Source organism: Pogona vitticeps, chromosome 4, assembly GCF_051106095.1.
Source record: "Pogona vitticeps strain Pit_001003342236 chromosome 4, PviZW2.1, whole genome shotgun sequence".
Taxonomy (NCBI): Eukaryota; Metazoa; Chordata; class Lepidosauria; order Squamata; family Agamidae; genus Pogona; species Pogona vitticeps.
This window is the reverse complement of record NC_135786.1, coordinates 162,841,393-162,860,029: the sequence shown is the minus strand read 5'-3', so window position 1 is coordinate 162,860,029 and position 18,637 is coordinate 162,841,393. Positions and strand designations below refer to the sequence as shown.

The 18,637-nt window shown below is 40.0% G+C and overlaps 1 protein-coding gene across 12 annotated transcripts in view; it reads right to left on the bottom strand.

The window, feature by feature from the left end:
* The window catches only part of PHACTR1 (phosphatase and actin regulator 1), a 325,437-nt gene that overhangs the window by 14,649 nt on the left and 292,151 nt on the right, over nucleotides 1–18,637 (bottom strand). For all 12 annotated transcript variants that reach the window (XM_072998617.2, XM_072998621.2, XM_072998618.2 and 9 more), the window contains 2 exons: nucleotides 4,910–4,965; nucleotides 2,689–2,750 (listed from right to left, as the gene is read on the bottom strand). In XM_072998617.2, the coding sequence (XP_072854718.2) occupies nucleotides 2,689–2,750; nucleotides 4,910–4,965 (118 nt within the window). The remainder of the gene's footprint in view (nucleotides 1–2,688; nucleotides 2,751–4,909; nucleotides 4,966–18,637) is intronic.

Here is an 18,637-nt window from a genome sequence, read left to right as displayed (position 1 = left end):
GTGCAATTGTACGGTAGGTGGAGCATTCTTTGGCACTGCCATTCTTTGGGATTGGGATGTAGACTGATCTTTTCCAATCCTCTGGCCACTGTTGAGTTTTCCAAACTTGCTGGCATATTGAATGTAGCACCTTAACAGCATCATCTTTTAAGATTTTAAATAGTTCCACTGGGATGCCATCATCTCCACTGGCCTTGTTGTTAGACAAGCTTTCTAAGGCCCACTTGACTTCACTCTCCAGGATGTCTGGCCCAAGGTCAGCAACCACACTATCTGGGTTGTCCAGGATATCCAAATCTTTCTGATATAATTCCTCTGTGTATTCTTGCCACCTCTTCTTGATGCCTTCTGCTTCTGTGAGGTCTCTTCCATTTTTGTCCTTTGGTTTTAATTTACAAAGCCCTAAATGGCTTGGGTCCAAGCTATCTTAAAGACCAGCTCTCTGTCCATGAGCCAGCCCAGGCATTAAGATCATGGGGGGTGGGAGCTTTCTCTCACACTCACCACCCTCACAGGTGCACTTGGTGGGGACACAGAACAAGACCTTCTCTGTTGCTGCTCCCAGACTCTGGAACTCCCTCCCACAGGAAGCTAGGCTGGCCCCATCTTTACTGTCCTTCCACGGGCAGGCAAAGACCTTTCTCTTTAGTCAGGCTTTTCCCTAATAACTAGTGGCCTGAGAAGGGTTTTACATGGACTGTTGTGCTCTGTTGTTTTAAACGTATTTTAATTAATATTTGTATACTTACAGTGGGGTCTCTACTTAAGAACGTCCCTACTTAAGAACAATCCAACTTAAGAACAGCTGCATTTGCTAAATTTTGCTTCTACTTGAGAACAGAAATCCAAGATAAGAACAGGAAAAAAACATTTCCTGCTCTTTTTTTAACCTTAGGTCATCTTAGGTTAAAAAAAATTCTCCCCCTAGTGGTAGAGTACGTATTAACCAGCTTTGCATTAGTTCCTATGGGAACTAATGCTTCAATGTACGAACACACCTCTACATAACAAAAAAAAAGCCAGAATGGATTAATTGGTTTTCAGTCCATTCCTATGGGAAATTTTGCTTCAACTTAAGAAAGTTTCAACTTAAGAACACCATTCCAAAACGGATTAAGTTCTTAAGCAGAGGTTCCACTGTAGTTTCTATGGACGGAAAAGAGCAGATATGGATTAAATGGTTTTCAATGCATTCCTATGGGAAATGCAGATTCAACATAAGAACTTTTCAACTTGAGAACCACCTTCCAATACGGATTAAGTTCTTAAGTAGAGACCCCACTGTACTGTTTTAGCTTTTAAACATTGTTTTAGTGATGTAAGCAGCCTTGGGTCCTTTTGGGGAGAAATACGGCATAGATATATTTTAAATAAATAAATAATAAATAAAGGAGTGGGGCAGTCCCTTTAACCTCAGACATTTATATACTATAATGTGTACCTCTGCCCTAAATTGCTTTCCTATTAAATGTTGGAATATTTCAAAGATGATAGTTTAACATTCATGGCTGAAGCTTCATTTACTACCAACTAATGTCTTTTTTGCCCATCCATCTGCATGTATTTGTAAAACATTTGTTGTTGTTTAGTCGTGTCCAACTCTTCGTGACCCTATGGACCAGAGCACACCAGACCCTCCTGTCTTCCACTGCCTCCCGGAGTTGGGTCAAATTCATGTTTGTAGCTTCGATGACATTGTCCAACCACCTCATCCTCTCTCGTCCCCTTCTCCTCTTGCCTTCTCACTTTCCCAACATCAGTGTCTTTTCCAGGGAGTCTTCTCTTCTCATGAGATGGCCAAAGTACTGGAGCCTCAGCTTCAGGATTTGTCCTTCTAGTGAGCACTCAGGGTATTTGTAAAACATAGGTTGGAAAATATCATTAAGAACACCCTAGGATAAGGTGTGCAAAGTTGAGACTTGCTTAGTGAAGTAAATGGCTGAAATTCCAATCAATAACTTTTGGTTGAAGGATAATGACATCATTGGCAGGGTGTAAAGTAATTATAACCTTCCTACATCTGTCCCATGGCTTTCCCAACTGTCATGTAATCCCTCTCATTGCATGGAAGCTGTGGGAGCCAGAGAACAAAAGAAGGAAGTCTTTAATTACTAAAAAGCACCATCACTGGATGACATTACTGGTAGGGAGAGATTTTCAGTCATTCAAAATTTCTTCTTTTCTACTATGAATTCCATAGCTTCCATATAATGATGGATTACACAGGAGTCAGAAAGGCAGAGAGACAGAAGTAGGCTTTTTTTAAATTGCAACAGGATTTCAACCAACTGTAATTCAGCCACACTGGCTTGGAATTCTAGGAACTACAGTTCAAAAGAGCAACTTTCCCAAGCTCCTGTCATGGGCATGACTCTCCTCAAACACATTTTTGCAGCCTCATGCAATATACTGAATTCCAAATGGGCTGTTCCCACACATTTTGTCCTATTCAGACTATAGTGTCACTCTTTTTACAGCATCTGTACCGTTGCTCTGATGCTGGAAAACAGTTATGAACAGAAAGTATTTCTGTGACCTCCTGCTAAGTAACGGAGTGCAGTTTTCACAAAAATTTGCTCTTTGAAAAAACAAAGCAGAAACAAAACAGAGATGACAACTGTAAGGATTTAAACATCCAGTTAAAAGCCTGAAGGGATCCTCCAAGAACAGACAAAAGTATCTTCTCACCTTGCGTGTTAATCTTCGCTTTATTTCCCGTTTTTCTTCCTGCTCTTCTTGCTCATTCCGTGCTAGAAAAAAAATTGACAACATTCTAGATTGGTTGGTTATATGGAATACACAAATGCTGGCAAGAATTTGAATAGGGTTATTAATGTTTCGGCCCTCCCCTCTAAAGGACCCCTGGGAACAGTGAATGCTTTCTATCTGTTTGCCAACACATTTCTTTGTACACCTTACAAAATGTCCAAATCTTGTTCACTTTGGCTCAATGACAGCCTGAATTTTCTCCCTTAGCTTGACGTGGTTTATAGCAGCCATTCGGCAGGGAATCAGGCCTCCTGCAACCATTACCTCTGTGCCTTGGGGCCTATGAGCTGCAGGGAAATGAAGAAACGACACCTCTGCTAACCTCAGTGAGAAGCATGATGTCTGGGCAAGCAGCTTGGGGCTCAGTCTGATGCAAAATGTGCTTTTCTGGAAAAGACTCTGTAATGAGTTCTGGAGACAGTGGCCGAAATCCAGCAGCATTATTTACACTGTGTAAGGATGATGATGTAATCAGCTATCATGGCCTTTTTGGAAATTAGAGGCTCCCCTTTCCCATCTTGAATCCCCCCCCCCCATGATGAAAGGAATCCCAAGGGAGCTTTGGGATCTTCCATGAAAGGGTGAAATTGCTCTCTGAAAAACCACCAAGGCTGAAGATATATCATCAGCTTTATGCAGCATATGTTATGCTGCTGGATTTCAGCCACTGTACCCAGAAGAAAATATTTTGTGCCAAAGGTTCAAGCCATGCAACTTGATTTCATTTGATCCCATGAAATACACTTTCCCAGAAAACAAGTCTCAGTTTACAGCATCTGCAACATCTACCAGAGTGGTCATGGAATTGTTCAAAGGGTGTCAGTCTATCCGCCTTGTGCAGAATTGCTTCAGCAGCAAACAGCAAGAAGAATTAGTTTCAGCTGAGAATATTCAAAGCCATGCAGTTTTGATTTCTCTCATCCTCTTGTCAGGTTTAGGTGTAGCGCATCCCAAATGCTCAGAATTAAAAAAAATAGTTGCATATACTTTTTAATGCATATTTCTGCTAACACATGCATTTTATACACATTTTGCCTAACGTACATATTTTAAAAGCAATATTCCTAATATAATGCATATTAATGTTATTTTTACATTTTTTAGTTCCTCCATTAATGCACACTTTAAAAAAAAACCTCAAGAACTCTCATTACAAAATCTGGACAAGTTCAAAACTTGAAGGATAATTAAATTTTAGTTTGAATATTGGCTCAAAAAGCCAGACTCACTGAATAGCAAACGTGGTTGATTTCTCCCTATCTTTGATTTCTGATGCATAAATGTTGTTATATAAATGAGGAAACAGGTGAGGGAGTGCAGCTTCACAGAAGACTTATCACTCAAATCATGTATGCTTGGATACACCTCTGCTTTATAAATGGACAGCTTTTTATAACTCTGGTATTAAATGTTTAGGGTGCAAGACCTACTTATTTCAGTGGAATTTATTTTCAACTGCATGTGTGTATGAACAATATCCTATAGTAGCAGGATTTTAGTGAGGCGTCATGCCCCCAGTTAATTTTTTAATGGCTATTTTAGCTGTTTTAAAGTCAAATACTTAGTATTTGATTTAGTGTGTTGTTCTCTGGTTGATTTAATTCATTCATTAAGGTTGCACAGTAAATTGCTTCTGAGTGGACACGCATATGGCTGAGCTATGTAAAACCCTCCTGTGTGCACATTTCTGGAACCAAACTCAACTTGTAAGTGAACTTTGTAGGTAAACATGGATGGTATCGGGCAGCAAACTAAAACAAGGCTGAGTTAGAGACTTTAGTGTGTTTCATTGGCTGACTTGTTATAACCCAAATATAATGTCAGTCAAATCTCAGAGAAGGTACTTTTGTAGTCTAAAAAACAAATTTTCAAAGCTCTGTTGACATGTAAGCATCAAACTAAAAATGTTGCTACTTATTAGATACATACAGTATAAATATGGCTCTACAAAAAATCTCTCTTTTTTGGACAATAATTGCTTTAAATGGGCATCAAATACACCTGATTCAGGATTAAAAGAAGTGGTAGTGAATGGGAGTTCCTAGCCTCAGCAAATCACCCTAAGCATCTGCATTGTAAAACTTTCTCCCCTCCCCTTTGGCCTCTCACCATCTTTGAAAATAAGATTGTGGCTACTCACGTTTAAGAATATTTCTCTGCTCCAATTCTTCAGCGGTTGGCCTCTGGCTCAGTCGTCTGCGGAAAAAGCCCTGGATCAATTTTTGGACCATATGATATCCACCAACATTCAGTGTGTACAACAGTCACACTGCGTCATAATGCTAAAACTGAAGAGGTGACATTGTTCCCATGTATCTGGTTGTACGTATTGCTATTACTGAGCTTTACATACACTGGGAGTTTCTTCCGTTGCTAGTGAAGGGAAAACCAAACATGTAGTGTCATATTAAACATGTCTCTTCTGTCTCTACCTCAAGCTAATCAATGAAGAGTTCAATGTTACAGATCCCTTTACTTCATTATCTTTCTTCCACGCTAGCTTTAACTCTCACCAAGTATGATGAGTTTCGCTCAGTGTCCCTTCTTAACTATGCTTGCGAGATTTTCCAAACTGTACCCAACTTGTCCCAAGAGTCAGTGAAAACAAAGGCAGCTAACAGTCCAGAAAAAAACAACCAGGCAATGGTTAGGCTGCTCAGAACAACAGTGCTCCTTCTGTCCCTCCTCAGTCCTCTTTCTCCATGACAACATTTGTTCAGCTTCATAATAATAATAATATTACACAAACACTGAACTCAGTCTCCTCCCACTGTATCTTTTAGAAGCAGCAAATATTGTTTGGGGTGTAAGAGATAAAATTGGAGTGGACAGTAAGCCAATTCTAGAACTTAAAAGCCCTGAAAGAGCAGGAAAAAATGGGGTGAGAAAAACAAAGAATGTTGGTCCCAATGTGTTCCTGCTATGTTCAATGGGAGATTCATCTCTGATTTCAATGGGAGCAGTGGTTCATTCTCCACCAGCCCATGTATAATTGTGCAGAGATGTCCAGAACGCAGCTGCAAAGTTTACTCTCCTAGGACTCAAATCTCTTACTCATTCTTTCATCTGTTAACAGAAATGAAAACAATATGGAAGAACTCACACCCTTGCCCTCATGGATCTAAATTATAGTCTATGCAGCAGCACATCCTCACAAACCGTGGCTGACATCTTGTTGAGTAGTTTCCACCTGCATAACAGGAGTGACATCATTATCAGCAAGAGACTGCTGCTGTTTAAAGACTTCCATTTTTAATTCTGGTGTGTGTGTGACTTCATGTCATTTCAGGTATGCAACCTGAAACGGAAAAGGAAGCCTTTAATTATCAGCAATTTGTTGATGATGATGTGATTCCCAGTATGTAGGCAAGGCTGTGCAACAGGATTTGGGCCTACGTTTGTTGTTCTTCGGGCCATATTACTTTTGCATATGCTGACAACAAGGCTTTCTTCTGTATCTTCTGGGTAGCAATGATCACAACACTACAGGAGCAAACAAAGTAGATTCTCAATGTGTAGCACGAACTGGGGATGACTTGAACATTTGAGCACAGTCATTCAGGAATGGAAATGCCCCTGACTGAATATCTGAGAGCCAGATCAAGACACACACAGTTACCTATCCCTTCCACTACACCAAACATGAAGAAACATGGTTTCAGATTGGCAGAGGAAAAGGTATATGTCAAAGTCTTAACATCCCTGGAGGAACAGTGATTGTGCATGCACCATGTTCATTTCCCCCCAGAACTGTGATGCTGTGTGTCCTATTGCCACCGAGATTGTCCCTAGGAGGTATCCTATTTGCAACATTTGCACCTTCACACTGGGAAAGCTGGAGCCAGTTGCATCCCGAGTAGTAAGAGATATGCTCTGCTGGGTCCCAGAAGTGACAGTAACTATGGCAATCACTGACTTGCTACCTGCATCATATAGCTAAACTGAGGGAGGTTATTCATCAGAAACATGGCATGAATTAAAGCACTGCATACTTATGGTGCTCATCAGAAAACCTCTGCTACAAAACAGTAAAAAAAACCAGCTAAGTGAAATGCAACTGTGTTACATGGTCTGGTCCTAAATTCAGCATAAAACAGAATTTAAACAATTGGTGTTACATGCCATCAAGTCATCTCCAACTTATGGTGATCTTATGAATAAGTGATTTCCAGAATATCCTGTCCTCAAGAGCCCTGCTCTGCTCTTGTAAATCCAAGCCTGTAGTTTCCTTTAGCAAGTAAATCCATCTCATTTTTGGTATTCCTCTTTTTCTTCTGCCTTCAACTTTTTCTAGCATTATAGTCTTTTCAAGACAGTTTTGCCTTCACATATGCCCAAAGTATGACAGCCTCAGTTTCATCACTTTTGCATCCAGAGACAGTTCAGGCTAGATTTGCTCTAGCACCCACCTGTTCCATCTTTCTGGAAGTCCAGGGTATCTACAAAGCTCTCCTCCAGCACTATGTTTGAAGTGAATCAATTTTACCCTGTCAATTTTCTTTACTGTCCAGTTATCACACCTGTACATACTAAATGGTAATGCAATATCTTGGCCTTTGTCTCCATTGACACATTCTGACACGTTATGATATTTTCTAATTCCTTCTTTGCTGCCCTTCCGAATCTAGTCTTCATCTGATTTCTTGGCTGCAGTCTCCTTTAGGATCGATGATTGAGCCAAAGTATGCAAAGTCTAAAATAATTTCACTTTCTTCATTGTCAGCATTACAGTTGCGTAGTTCTCCCACAGTCATGATTTTGGTGTTCTTAGTGTTCAACTGAAATCTTGCCTTGGCATTTTCTTCTTTTACGTTCACTAAAAGTCACTTTAAATCATTGCTGCTTTCTGCCAGTAAGATGGTGTTATCTGCATATCTTAATTAATTGATGTTTCTTCCACCAATTTTCATTTCTCCTTTATTTGGATCTAGTTTAGCTTTCCATATTATATGTTCTGCATGTAGATGGAAGATAAAATGCACCCTTGTCTGACACCTTTGCCTATAGGAAACCATTCTATCTCCCCATATTTTGTCCTAATGGTACCTTCTGGGCCACAATAGAATAATTGTGCCCAGAACAATAATCTTGTTCTGGGCACAAGGTTATGCATCAGGACAGTCAGGTGCTGAGGCATACCCATTTCTTTCAAAACAAGCCATAATTTCTCATTATCTACACATTCAAAGACTTTGCTGTAGTCTATAAAGCACAGACAGATCTTCTTCTGAAATGCTTCTGTGAACTCCAGTAGCCAGTGGATATTTGCGATATGATCTTGAGTGCCTCTTCCTTTTCAGAATCCAGCTTTGACATCAGGCCTTTCTTCATATAGTGTAAAAATCCTTTGTTGTAACACACTGAGCATCACTTTATTTGCATGGGAAATTAAGAGAAATGGTCCTATAGTTACTGCACTCCTTGGCATCTCTTTTCTTGGGTAATGGAATGTACTGTATATGCATAAAATTTCCCATCTGTGGGCCATTGTTTTGTTTTCCATATTTGTTGGCTTATGCTTGTTAAGATTTTGACAGATTCAGTTTCTGTGGTTTGAAACAGTTCAATCGATATCCCATCTACTCCTAGTGATTTTTCTTCCTAGTGCTTCAGAGAAGGTTTCACTTCACTTTCTAGAACTGCAGGTTCTTCATTACTGGAGTCTTCAAAAGAATTTGTCATGCTCTTATCTCTTCTGTACAGGTCTTCGGTATGCTCTTTCCACCATGTTTCTCAGATAATGTGCTTCCTTGTTAAGTCTTTCAGCATTCCTAATCTAGGCTTATATTTCCCTTTAATTTCTTCTGATCGGCTTTCCCAGGAGTCCGATGGATATTATCTGGTCAAACTAATACCTCAACTAATTTTGAAAGTACATCTCTGAAGACATGATCTATTGGAAAGTGCTACGAAGGTCAGGAATATGCTGTACACATTCCTAATGAACTGGTACTCAGTGTACAGTCTAAAGCATAAGTACTGCTAATTAGGTTTATTATCCTTACAGTAGAGCCAGTGTTAGAAAGAGGATGTTCAGAGTGAGTTCACCTTAGGACTGTCCAGCAATTAGACGTGAGGCTTTATCTGGCAGTGCCTGTGAATGAAGAATAAAGCTGCACAGTTTAGCATTGTAATGTGTCGCCCTATTGTAGCTTTGCAACGGGCAGCAATGTTTTATGTAATGGCTTTTCAGGAGCCTCATTAGAATTGCTTGTAAAAAGGAGGAATGTCGATTTGCCCTGGTTAGGGAGGGACCACTTTCACAGCAAGGCGAAAGGTTTTCTCAACCATGCCTGGAAAACAGAATAAATCGAATATTGCATGCTTCAGCTGCAAAAGGAATTTAACACTGTCCACTTTGACTCAGGAGGGAAGACATCTCCACATTTCTCACACTTCAACTTTTAGCATGGCCATACTTTGACAGATCTTTCCAAAAGTCAAGGGCTGAAATAAAGATGAAAAACACTTATGTTATTTGAGACTTTGGTAGGTTATTAAAGAATGGAATCATTTCATAAGTGTAACAGCCAGCACTCTGGTCACCTGGTCGGGCCAAGAGGTTATGCATGATCTATCACCCCCTCACATATAAACCCCTTTTCTTTGTGTTGTGGGTCTCTCTCTCTCTCTCTACCTACATTCATACCTTCAGTAGTTGGAGTGATTCTCAAGGGGGACGCATAACAGAGTTTCAGGGAACTTTACAGATTTTGTAAAAAAAAGTATTCATCATATAATTACTGTGAAAACACAGTTAAAACAGATCTATCTGCTACTTCTTACTTTTTTTAGTATGCTCTTTATTGTATCATCCTATGACACAGTAATGTGCCTATTTTTACTTTTTTAATGATTTGATCTGCACTTTTTCATGATATTTCAAATGAAATTATTGGGGAAGGCATGTTTGAAGTGTTGTGTGAGAGTTTTACGTTAAGCAAAGGAGGCAAAGGTAAAATAATATTGAGAAAGGGTGCTTTTGAATGGTGCTCTACTGGTGGTGTATAGCACTCACTGGAATGCTACTTCCTGTTAGCCCCAAAACAACACAGAAAAAGACCACCAGAAGATGCTTTACTCTGGGCCCCTTCCACCCTGAAGCCTGACAACACGTGACACAATAGATCAAGCCTTTTCCATGCTGTTTTAATGGCACTCTCCCTTCTGTGCACCCTGTCATAAACAGTGATTTGTGGAACTCTGCACATGACTGAAGCATGTAGAGCTAGCATGCAGCTGGAATCTAGACACTAAAGAATGAGAAAAAAAATGAGAAATCAAACCATATGTTGTAGGACATGATTGTGGTGCAGAGGCTTCCTTAAAGACAAGTGGACCCTGGAATATGAATTTACTTCCAATTGTTTTGGGAAACAGGTAACACCATACAAAATGAGATTCACAATCCTACCCTTAATTGCCTCGAGGCATCTGTGGTTGCAAACAGGATAATCATATTTTATTATTATTTATTTAATGCAAAAGATTTAAACTCCATCCTTTGGCCTCAGCACAAGCTTCCAAGGTAGTGCACATTTAAAATTATAAATTAAATAAAAATATAGTAAAATGCAAGGGCATTAAAACAGATACAGGTACTTCTCTCCTGGCAAAGGTAAAGAATGAATGTGTTTCCGGTAGATCAAGAAGATGTCAGTTGTGGTTTAAAAGAATGGATTCATTGATTTTGGAAATGATGAGGTAGCCCTCCCCAGTCTGACTCCCTCTAGATATACTGAGCTACAGCCTCCATAACTGGCCGGGAGATGGTAGGATCTGGTTGGGACATATTGTTGTTCTAAGGATTACATTCTCTTGCAAAATACTGGCAGGACTGCTAGGGTCCTTGTTGCTTTGCATCTAAAAGTATTCATTTTACTTCAAGAGAAAACGTTATCCTTTCATAATCTATGAGCAGTTGCACGGCGGAGGTTTGTGTTTAATGAAGCATTGCAGTCAATCAGTCATAAACTTGGCTAGCATAGTAAAACTGTCACATTGCCAAATGTTCAAGTCTAGATTCAGATTTCATAGATGTTCCTGTCAAACATCTTGACATCAAACAATGCATGCTTTCAGTTGGTTCCCCCCCCCCAATCCCCATGTCAAATGGAGCCCCATTTCCCCTGGGAATAATTATTACCTAACTCTATTGAGCTAAAGCATGCTGATACTTCTATAATGCAAGATTGCTTAAGTGGACATGGTTCCCTTTTTGATAGGTTTTAAATACCCAGTTATACAACCAGTTTGCTTTTCATTCACTCAATACATGCTTATATTGAGAGAATGAAGAGTGGCAATTCAGAGCTACATTATGAAATGTATTCCTAAATTAGTTAATCCACAGTGAAGGGAATATGATATTGTGGATATTTCGTTAGAGTGCAATATGATGGCTTCCACTTTTTTGTTTTTATTTTAATTGGGGAGGCATAATTTAATTTGCTACGAAGTCCACCTTTTATAAGAAAGCTTGGAAATATTTTCTTTGCAACTGATATTATACATTAAAGAAGTATATAATGGACAGTATACCTGGGTCAAATCCCCTCCCCTCCCCATCTTTGGCAGTAGTCCCTTTAGCTGTTGTTTTAAAAGGTTGGAAGACAGATGATTTGATCTCTCTTTTGCATTGTCTCAGAGCTTCCCCACAATCTTCCTGCCTGGATCTTTCCACATATTTCTCTGTGACACTACTTGTAACCTCCCCTTGTGTCACTCAACACCTATTCAATCCAGCAGGTAGTTGGGACATTTATTCACCTGCAGTTCTAGAAGAGGTAGCCATATTAGTGTCTGCTAGCATGTCAGACAAAAACAAAACAAAAAAATTAAAGAAGGCAAAAAAGTTGAGGCATCTTAAAGGCTTTTGTGGGCAACTCCATTTCTTCTTCAGAATTAAAATGTAGCAGTTAATCTTTAAGGTGCCACAACATTTTTTATCCCCCATTCCAAACTATCACAACCAACAAGACAGGGAAAGAACTACAGTTCTATTCAAATTGTGGAAAGAAATGATATTTCAGCAACAGAAGATCTTCCTTCCCTATCTCTTGAATATGTTCCATGTTGCTTGAACAATAAACTGGCTATTCAGAAAGGCCCTCTGAAGAGTTTACATGCTAATGAAAGTTGTCCTTCAAAAATGTGAATATAGGTAACTGCTACAAATTAGTCCTCAAGGGAAGAGCCATCGTAAGTTATTGCCTCTTATGCATCAGACAATTACCCTGTGAAAATTACTCTGGGAAATAAGAACCTTGTCAGAGGATGAATAAGGCTGATTATGTGGTGAGTAGCGAATAACATTTATGCCATAAATGAATGTATAATCTCAAATCTTAAAAGATGCTGGGCTTAGGTCTCCCTGTACTGTACTAGTTCTCAGACTTGGCACTACAGTAACCAACAAGCATCCATATAGTTGTGCCCCCTCAAGTAGGTTAAACTCTAATGATAGACCGGTATAATCCATCTTGTAAACCAGGGTATTTTGCCACCCAAGGCAAAGTTAAAAATAGCAGTCTCCCTTCCTGCATTCCTCATATGGAGAGAACCTGCATTGGCCACCTAAAGTGAATGATTCAGTTTGTGTACTGTTAAAAGCCAGCTGTGAGCTGTAGTTTACCCTCAAAGGCAAGCTCTCATATCTGTTGTTTACTTGCAGAAACTGTATGGCATTAACAAATGGAATGGACAGAGCTTAAAAGTAATAGTTCATAAGAAATTATTTTTGTAACACATGTATTAAATTTACTGGCTTCACATTAATGGGTTATTTAACACATTACTTTTAAAAACTATCATTCTAGAATCTGGGAATGGACTAGAGTTTTCCTGTTTTATTATGCAAGAAATGCTTGAAGTACTACCTACAAGGCAATAAAGACTGTAAAATGCTGGAATGTGGACCACCTTAGTTATAATGGAAGAAAAGCAGAGGAATGTACAGCAGCCTCAGACACAACAGCAGTAGCAACAAAACTATGGAGGTGATTTGGTTCTCTTTTGGTGCAGTTGGGTTCACCTTGTTTTCTAGTGACCACATGTGTTCTAAAAAAGAACAATCTATCCCATCTCTGTTCTGCTCCTTTCTGGCACAGTGCTAGGGCTGCAGTTTATTTCATGTAACTGGGAGTATTCCTGACTATCTCTTTCTGCAGTCTGTGTGGTTGCTTAATTCACTCCCAAATACATAGTGCTATAGGCAATGTTCACTTTGGTTACAACTTTGTGATGTATTCAGGTTGTAACAGTAGAAAGGACAGTGGAGAAATTCCCCTTCAATTCTTCTCCTTGCAATTTTTAATATATTCTCCTAAATGATGTTGTGATATTTCAGATATAAGGGAACATCCATGGCTAGTTGACGTATCACTGTAGTACTATGCCACTTACTAAATTAAAAACAAACAAACAAACAAACAAACAAACAAACAAACAGGAAAGTTGCCATAGCCTGTGGAATGACATCTGTAACAAAAGGCAGGGAAAGGGATAGGGAAGGGGTACCAATAATTGAAAGGGGCAAAATCGGAGCAATCTAAAGTCCTGTCTAGATCCTTCTCACAGGAGAAGGATCTATTCCTTTTTGAATACTGTAGGTCTGCTCAAGTATGCGGCAAAATAGATCACACTGCAGATAAGAGCCCCTTAAACATAACCTGGGTTGCTCCAAATTCCACCATTCTCTATAGCAATTTGACAGTTCCTATTGTAGCATTATTTTAATTCATATTGAAAAAATATAACCATGGCTTGAATCCAATGTCATTCCCAACTAGAGCAGATCTATAATATTAATAGAATTTATGTAAGTGCTGAATTACAAAATTCCCTTTGATTCAACAGGTCAAGTTTAATTGGGCCTAATAACTGGATTTAGGTCCATAATTATTTTTAGATGAATATGTTAAGATTCTAATGGCATCAAAAATAAACAGAATTGTCTCCTCTGTGAAAGAGAGAGTCAAGCTATATAGACTTGCCAATTCTGAGGCATTTACTGACCTCAGGAAAATTTTCATTTATCCCACAATAAGATGTAAAAGGCTAGGCACATAACTAGAAATTGTGCACATCCAGGAGTATGGCATTAGGGGTATGGAGAATGGAAAAGTTACACATTAGTCTCTGGATTTAGGTAGATGTGTTTCCTTCAAGGCATAGCACAAGCTTTGGCCTTTATGATTCTATTCTTTAATTCTAATAATGGGCGGGCGGAGCATGCGCAGTACAGGCAGCCTTAAACGATGTTTCTTTTCCTACAGAGCTCGAGAACATTCCAGGAGGACCAACGCTGGCGCTAACTTAACCCCTTTTGTGTGCATTCACAGAAGACCACAATGAAGAAGGAAGAGTTACACATTAGTCTCTGGATTTAGGTAGATGTGTTTCCTTCAAGACATAGCACAAGCTTTGGCCTTTATGATTCTATTCTTTAATTCTAATAAAGCATGTTAAAATAAGCTACTCCCCTACTCCCACTGGAAACCTGTTGTAAATTAGATTCCTAGCAAGGAAATGTCAAAGGAGAATAGTATTAAAAAAAATAACAAGCCACTGTTTGTTTGCTCTTCAAAAGCACGCCAGCTCCAATAAATAAATGCCTTTTGAGATCTGTACTAGAATGGATTGATTAAAGCTCAGAGGCTGCAACTGAACGGAACAACTATCACAGAAGGCTTTGTAAGCAAATGCCAGAAATGTCCATATGTGTCTGTGTACGTGTGTGAGAGCACATTATTTTCAAGGCTCACACATCAGTCCATGTTTTGTGAATGTCCTAAATGTTCTCAATGCTTTTGTGGCGTACAGTTAGTCTAGATGAGTAGTAACTTTTGTCATTATTATTTAGCATCATATTTGCTGCTACCAAGAGTACAGGGATTCACAGTAGCAGAAAAAGAAGCCATCAAAGAGAAAAAAAATATTTGCAGCCAAATTATTGCTGTACTTGGGTTCCAACTCAAATAAGGAGATCTGTGAGCATAAGCAGGCACTTTGGGTAAAAAGAATGGATATGGGAAAAAGAATGCACAGCCAGCTGCACACATTTGGGTCTCTGCTCTCAAGCATTTTAGTTGCATTGGAGTTGCTGGGTTGTAAATAAAAATAATTAAACAACATCCACTTTATTGTGTTCTGTATAACAACTGTCTCTTGACAGGCAATGGTAGATGTGTGGGCCCCTAGGAAGAACCCTCAGAATCTACAGTATGTATACTAGGATAAAACCGTTTATTAGGCCAAAACAGTAAATGCTTTTGAATTATGCAAAACAATCTATCAGAAAAGTTGTTAAAAGGGGAGAAATCCAGCCAGACAGGAAGGAAGTGGGGAAAGTACGTTCAAGCTTTGGAGTCTGCATCGCGTGACGGTTTAAAGACGGGAGCTGGGAGGCACCTGTACAGACACTGAGCAGAGCTTGGACAGGCTTCTTTGTTGGACCTATAACCTGCTTAGGCAGGAGCCACGATGGGTGCCCAGGCTGGCTGGGAATTCTGGGAGCTAGTCCTGCTTGTGGGCTTCCCAAATAATATCCGGCTCACCACTGTACAAATGAATGCAGCACAGCTCTCTTAATGTGCTGCTACATAAAACGATGCAACATAGGTATAGATGCCTTGAGGTCCTGACGACATGGTTGGACAACAATTATTATCACATCGCTAGTGGCTATGCTGGCTAGTGCTGATGACAACAGCATCCGGGAGGCTTAACATTTACTCACTCTTGACATAATGCAACAATGATGACCCAGAGTGGGAGTAACGGATCTTTTCACATGATAGCCTATATCAGTGATGGTGAACCTTTTTGAGTCCAAGTGCCCAAGTCAGCAGGTGTCCCCTGAAGGGCGGCCAGGGGGTACCTTTTCCCCCCTCCCCAAATATAGGCAGATAGGCAGGGCCCTCGCCTGGGCTTCCTGCACTGCGCTGTGCTCCGCCCCGCTTGCTCGCTCTCCTGCGCCACCAGAGCCGCAGTCAATGGGCTCTCCTCCTTCACCTCCGCCTCCTCCTGTTGCTGCCACCGCTGCCCAATCGCCTCCTCCAGCGCCACTCGCAGATTCCCTTTGGGCGGGGGATGAGGCAGCGGGATGAGCTCGAGCTGAGCCCTGGCAGCGAACGGCGCCCTGCCCCGGCTTGTGTGGCAGCATCAGCATGGCTCACGTGCCCACAGAGAGGGCTCTGTGTGCCAGCTTGGCATGCGTGCCACAGTTTTGCCACTGCTGGCCTATATTTTTGTTCTACAAGGTCAAACTCAACACTAAGAGGCAAGTGTCTTCCTTGCAATTAACAGGTTTTCACTACAGCAAAAGAATTTCTTTAGAGATACCTGCCTTGGCAAATTAAGCCTCCTCTTACCTCTCTGTTACCAGTTATAAACCAAAGCACAGGAAAAAGACATGAAAGTGCAAAAATAAAAAAAACAACACATGACAAACAGACTGCTTTCAAACAAATACCTTTCTTTATAAATATGACAAATGTATAGTTTAATTTCTGAGGGTCTGAACACATATGATGTTAAATGCAACATCATTTCTATATCCTTCCTTCTTTTCTATGCATCACTCAGTTGCAGCAAGCTATCAACAGGTCAGCAGTTAAAAAAAGGGAGAGACAAAGGAGAAGGAAAGCTAAATACTTTCTTCACAGGATTATCAGATTCATGTCTCAGATCCATTTTAATAATTACAACAAATAGGTCCCTTGGCCTTGCAAAATGGGGATTTCAATATGTAATCCAGTGAACATATTTTCTGTTATGGAAATCTCTCCATTTACAGTGGTGCCTCGCTTAACAATTACCTCATTAAATGACTAATCCACTTGACCATGAAGTTTTTGTGATTGTGAAAGTGATTGCAAAATGATGTTTTAATGGGAAAAATTTGCTTAACAATGATCGGTTCCCTGCTTTGGGAACCGATTTTTTGCTTAACAATGGTTTTAAATCAGCTGATCGGGGGCTCTCAAAATGGCCACCCGCTGTGCAAAATGGCTCCCCGCTGTTTTTAAGATGGATTTTTCGCTTTACAGGCACCTGAAAATAGCCCCCCAATGGAGGATCTTCGCTGGACGATTAGGTATTTAGCCCATTGGAATGCATTGAACCGGTTTTCAATGCATTTCAATGGGCTTTTTTATTTTGCTTGACGAGGATTTCGCTCTACAGTGATTTTGCTGGAACGGATTATCCTCGTCAAGCGAGGCGCCACTGTATTTGCAGAATCTAATTCTGATCTGCCAAGGCCTCTGCTAATGCTTGCTCCCAAGCTGAAGCAGCAAGCATGGATCTTATAAAACATTTAAATATCCAAAATACAGATTAGAATTGAGAAGACAGAGAGATCTAGTTCACTGCTGACAGGGATAATTATTTCCTAAGGAGTCTTATATTCAGTATGGCTTTTGCTCCATGTTTTATGTTTCTTTTGCAAATAATGTCCTTAATTTAATCAGCTGGCTGTTGTGAGGCTCTGGGGACTTGCTTTAGAATGATGGAAGCCTGGTGGAAAAGTTATTAAAACTGTCATCTGCAATCATGTTTTGCATCTCAGTTTTTCTTGATAGGCTCAAAAGGTTTAAATTCTTTAATTTAGTTTGAGATCTATGTCATCATGTGATGATTTCTCAGTGATTAGGAAAGACAGATAAAGTAACAAAGTTTTAGAAACATTATTAGAGGACAAAGAAATTGTCCAAATATTCTATGGCGTAAAATGAACGCTCAAGATGTAGATGGTAGGCACCAGCACATAATCACACAACACATCACATCTTAAGCTGGTGCTACAGGGGTGTTTTGAAGACAGCTATGATCAGGATTTGGTGGACTTACTTCCTGGTCAATGAGAAATAATCTTCCTCCTCTCTAGAACCTATGGAACAACGGGTCATCCAATGCAACTATCAAGAGAGATGAAAGGAAAAGATACTCTACCCACAACACTCCTTGTATCAATTTAAACCACTGTAGTATCTAGACTGCCACCTTCTGTTGTATGAGCCTTCCAGTCTCTGTTGAGATAACCACTTGAAGAAGTATTTCTCTCTCTCTCTCTCTCACACACACACACAATCACTCTCTCTCTCACACACACACACACACACAAACACAATTATGTATACCAAGAGCCAGAATGATAGGTGATGGGCTGGCTGCAGGGTTAGATCACTTTTTAGAAGGATTAGACAAATTCACGGTGCACTTGTCTATCAACAATGAATAGCACGACAGTGACACGGGATGCCCATGTTCAAAAGGAACAAACTGACAGTTTCCACAATCCCCCAGTCAGCAGGGCTGTACAGTGTATCATCAGGACAGTAGGTACAGCACCACAAGTTGCCTAAGAAAATTGTGAAAATTAGCTGCAGTTGTCTCTGGAGCCTCATAGGTTTCCAAAGGGCTCAGAATGGATCAGTTAGTTCAGAGTTCTACAACACCAAAAGTAACTTCTTCCATCCAAACAACACAAATACTTATACAGTATTGGTTTGCCAGGTGTTATTGGACTGAAACTCTCCATATCCCCAACCAGCATCCACGGCAGCATGGGATGATGGGAACTGTGCTCCAACAACACCTGGAGAGCATCACATTCCCTGTCCTTGTGCCGTTTTAATCAGCATTAAAATTGCACCAGCCAGAAGGAAGACAAAATAGCTTGTATACATTTGCAGAAATTCTACACATTTCGATATGCATGATGCATCTTCCCCCCCTTGCATGAGAAACAATGCTATAGTTTTTCAGAGAATATACTGAGAAATATACTGAGGAAATAATGAAGAAATATTTTGTTTCCAAAGGAAATGGATATGTGCATTTTCCTTGAATTCAAATAAGGTGT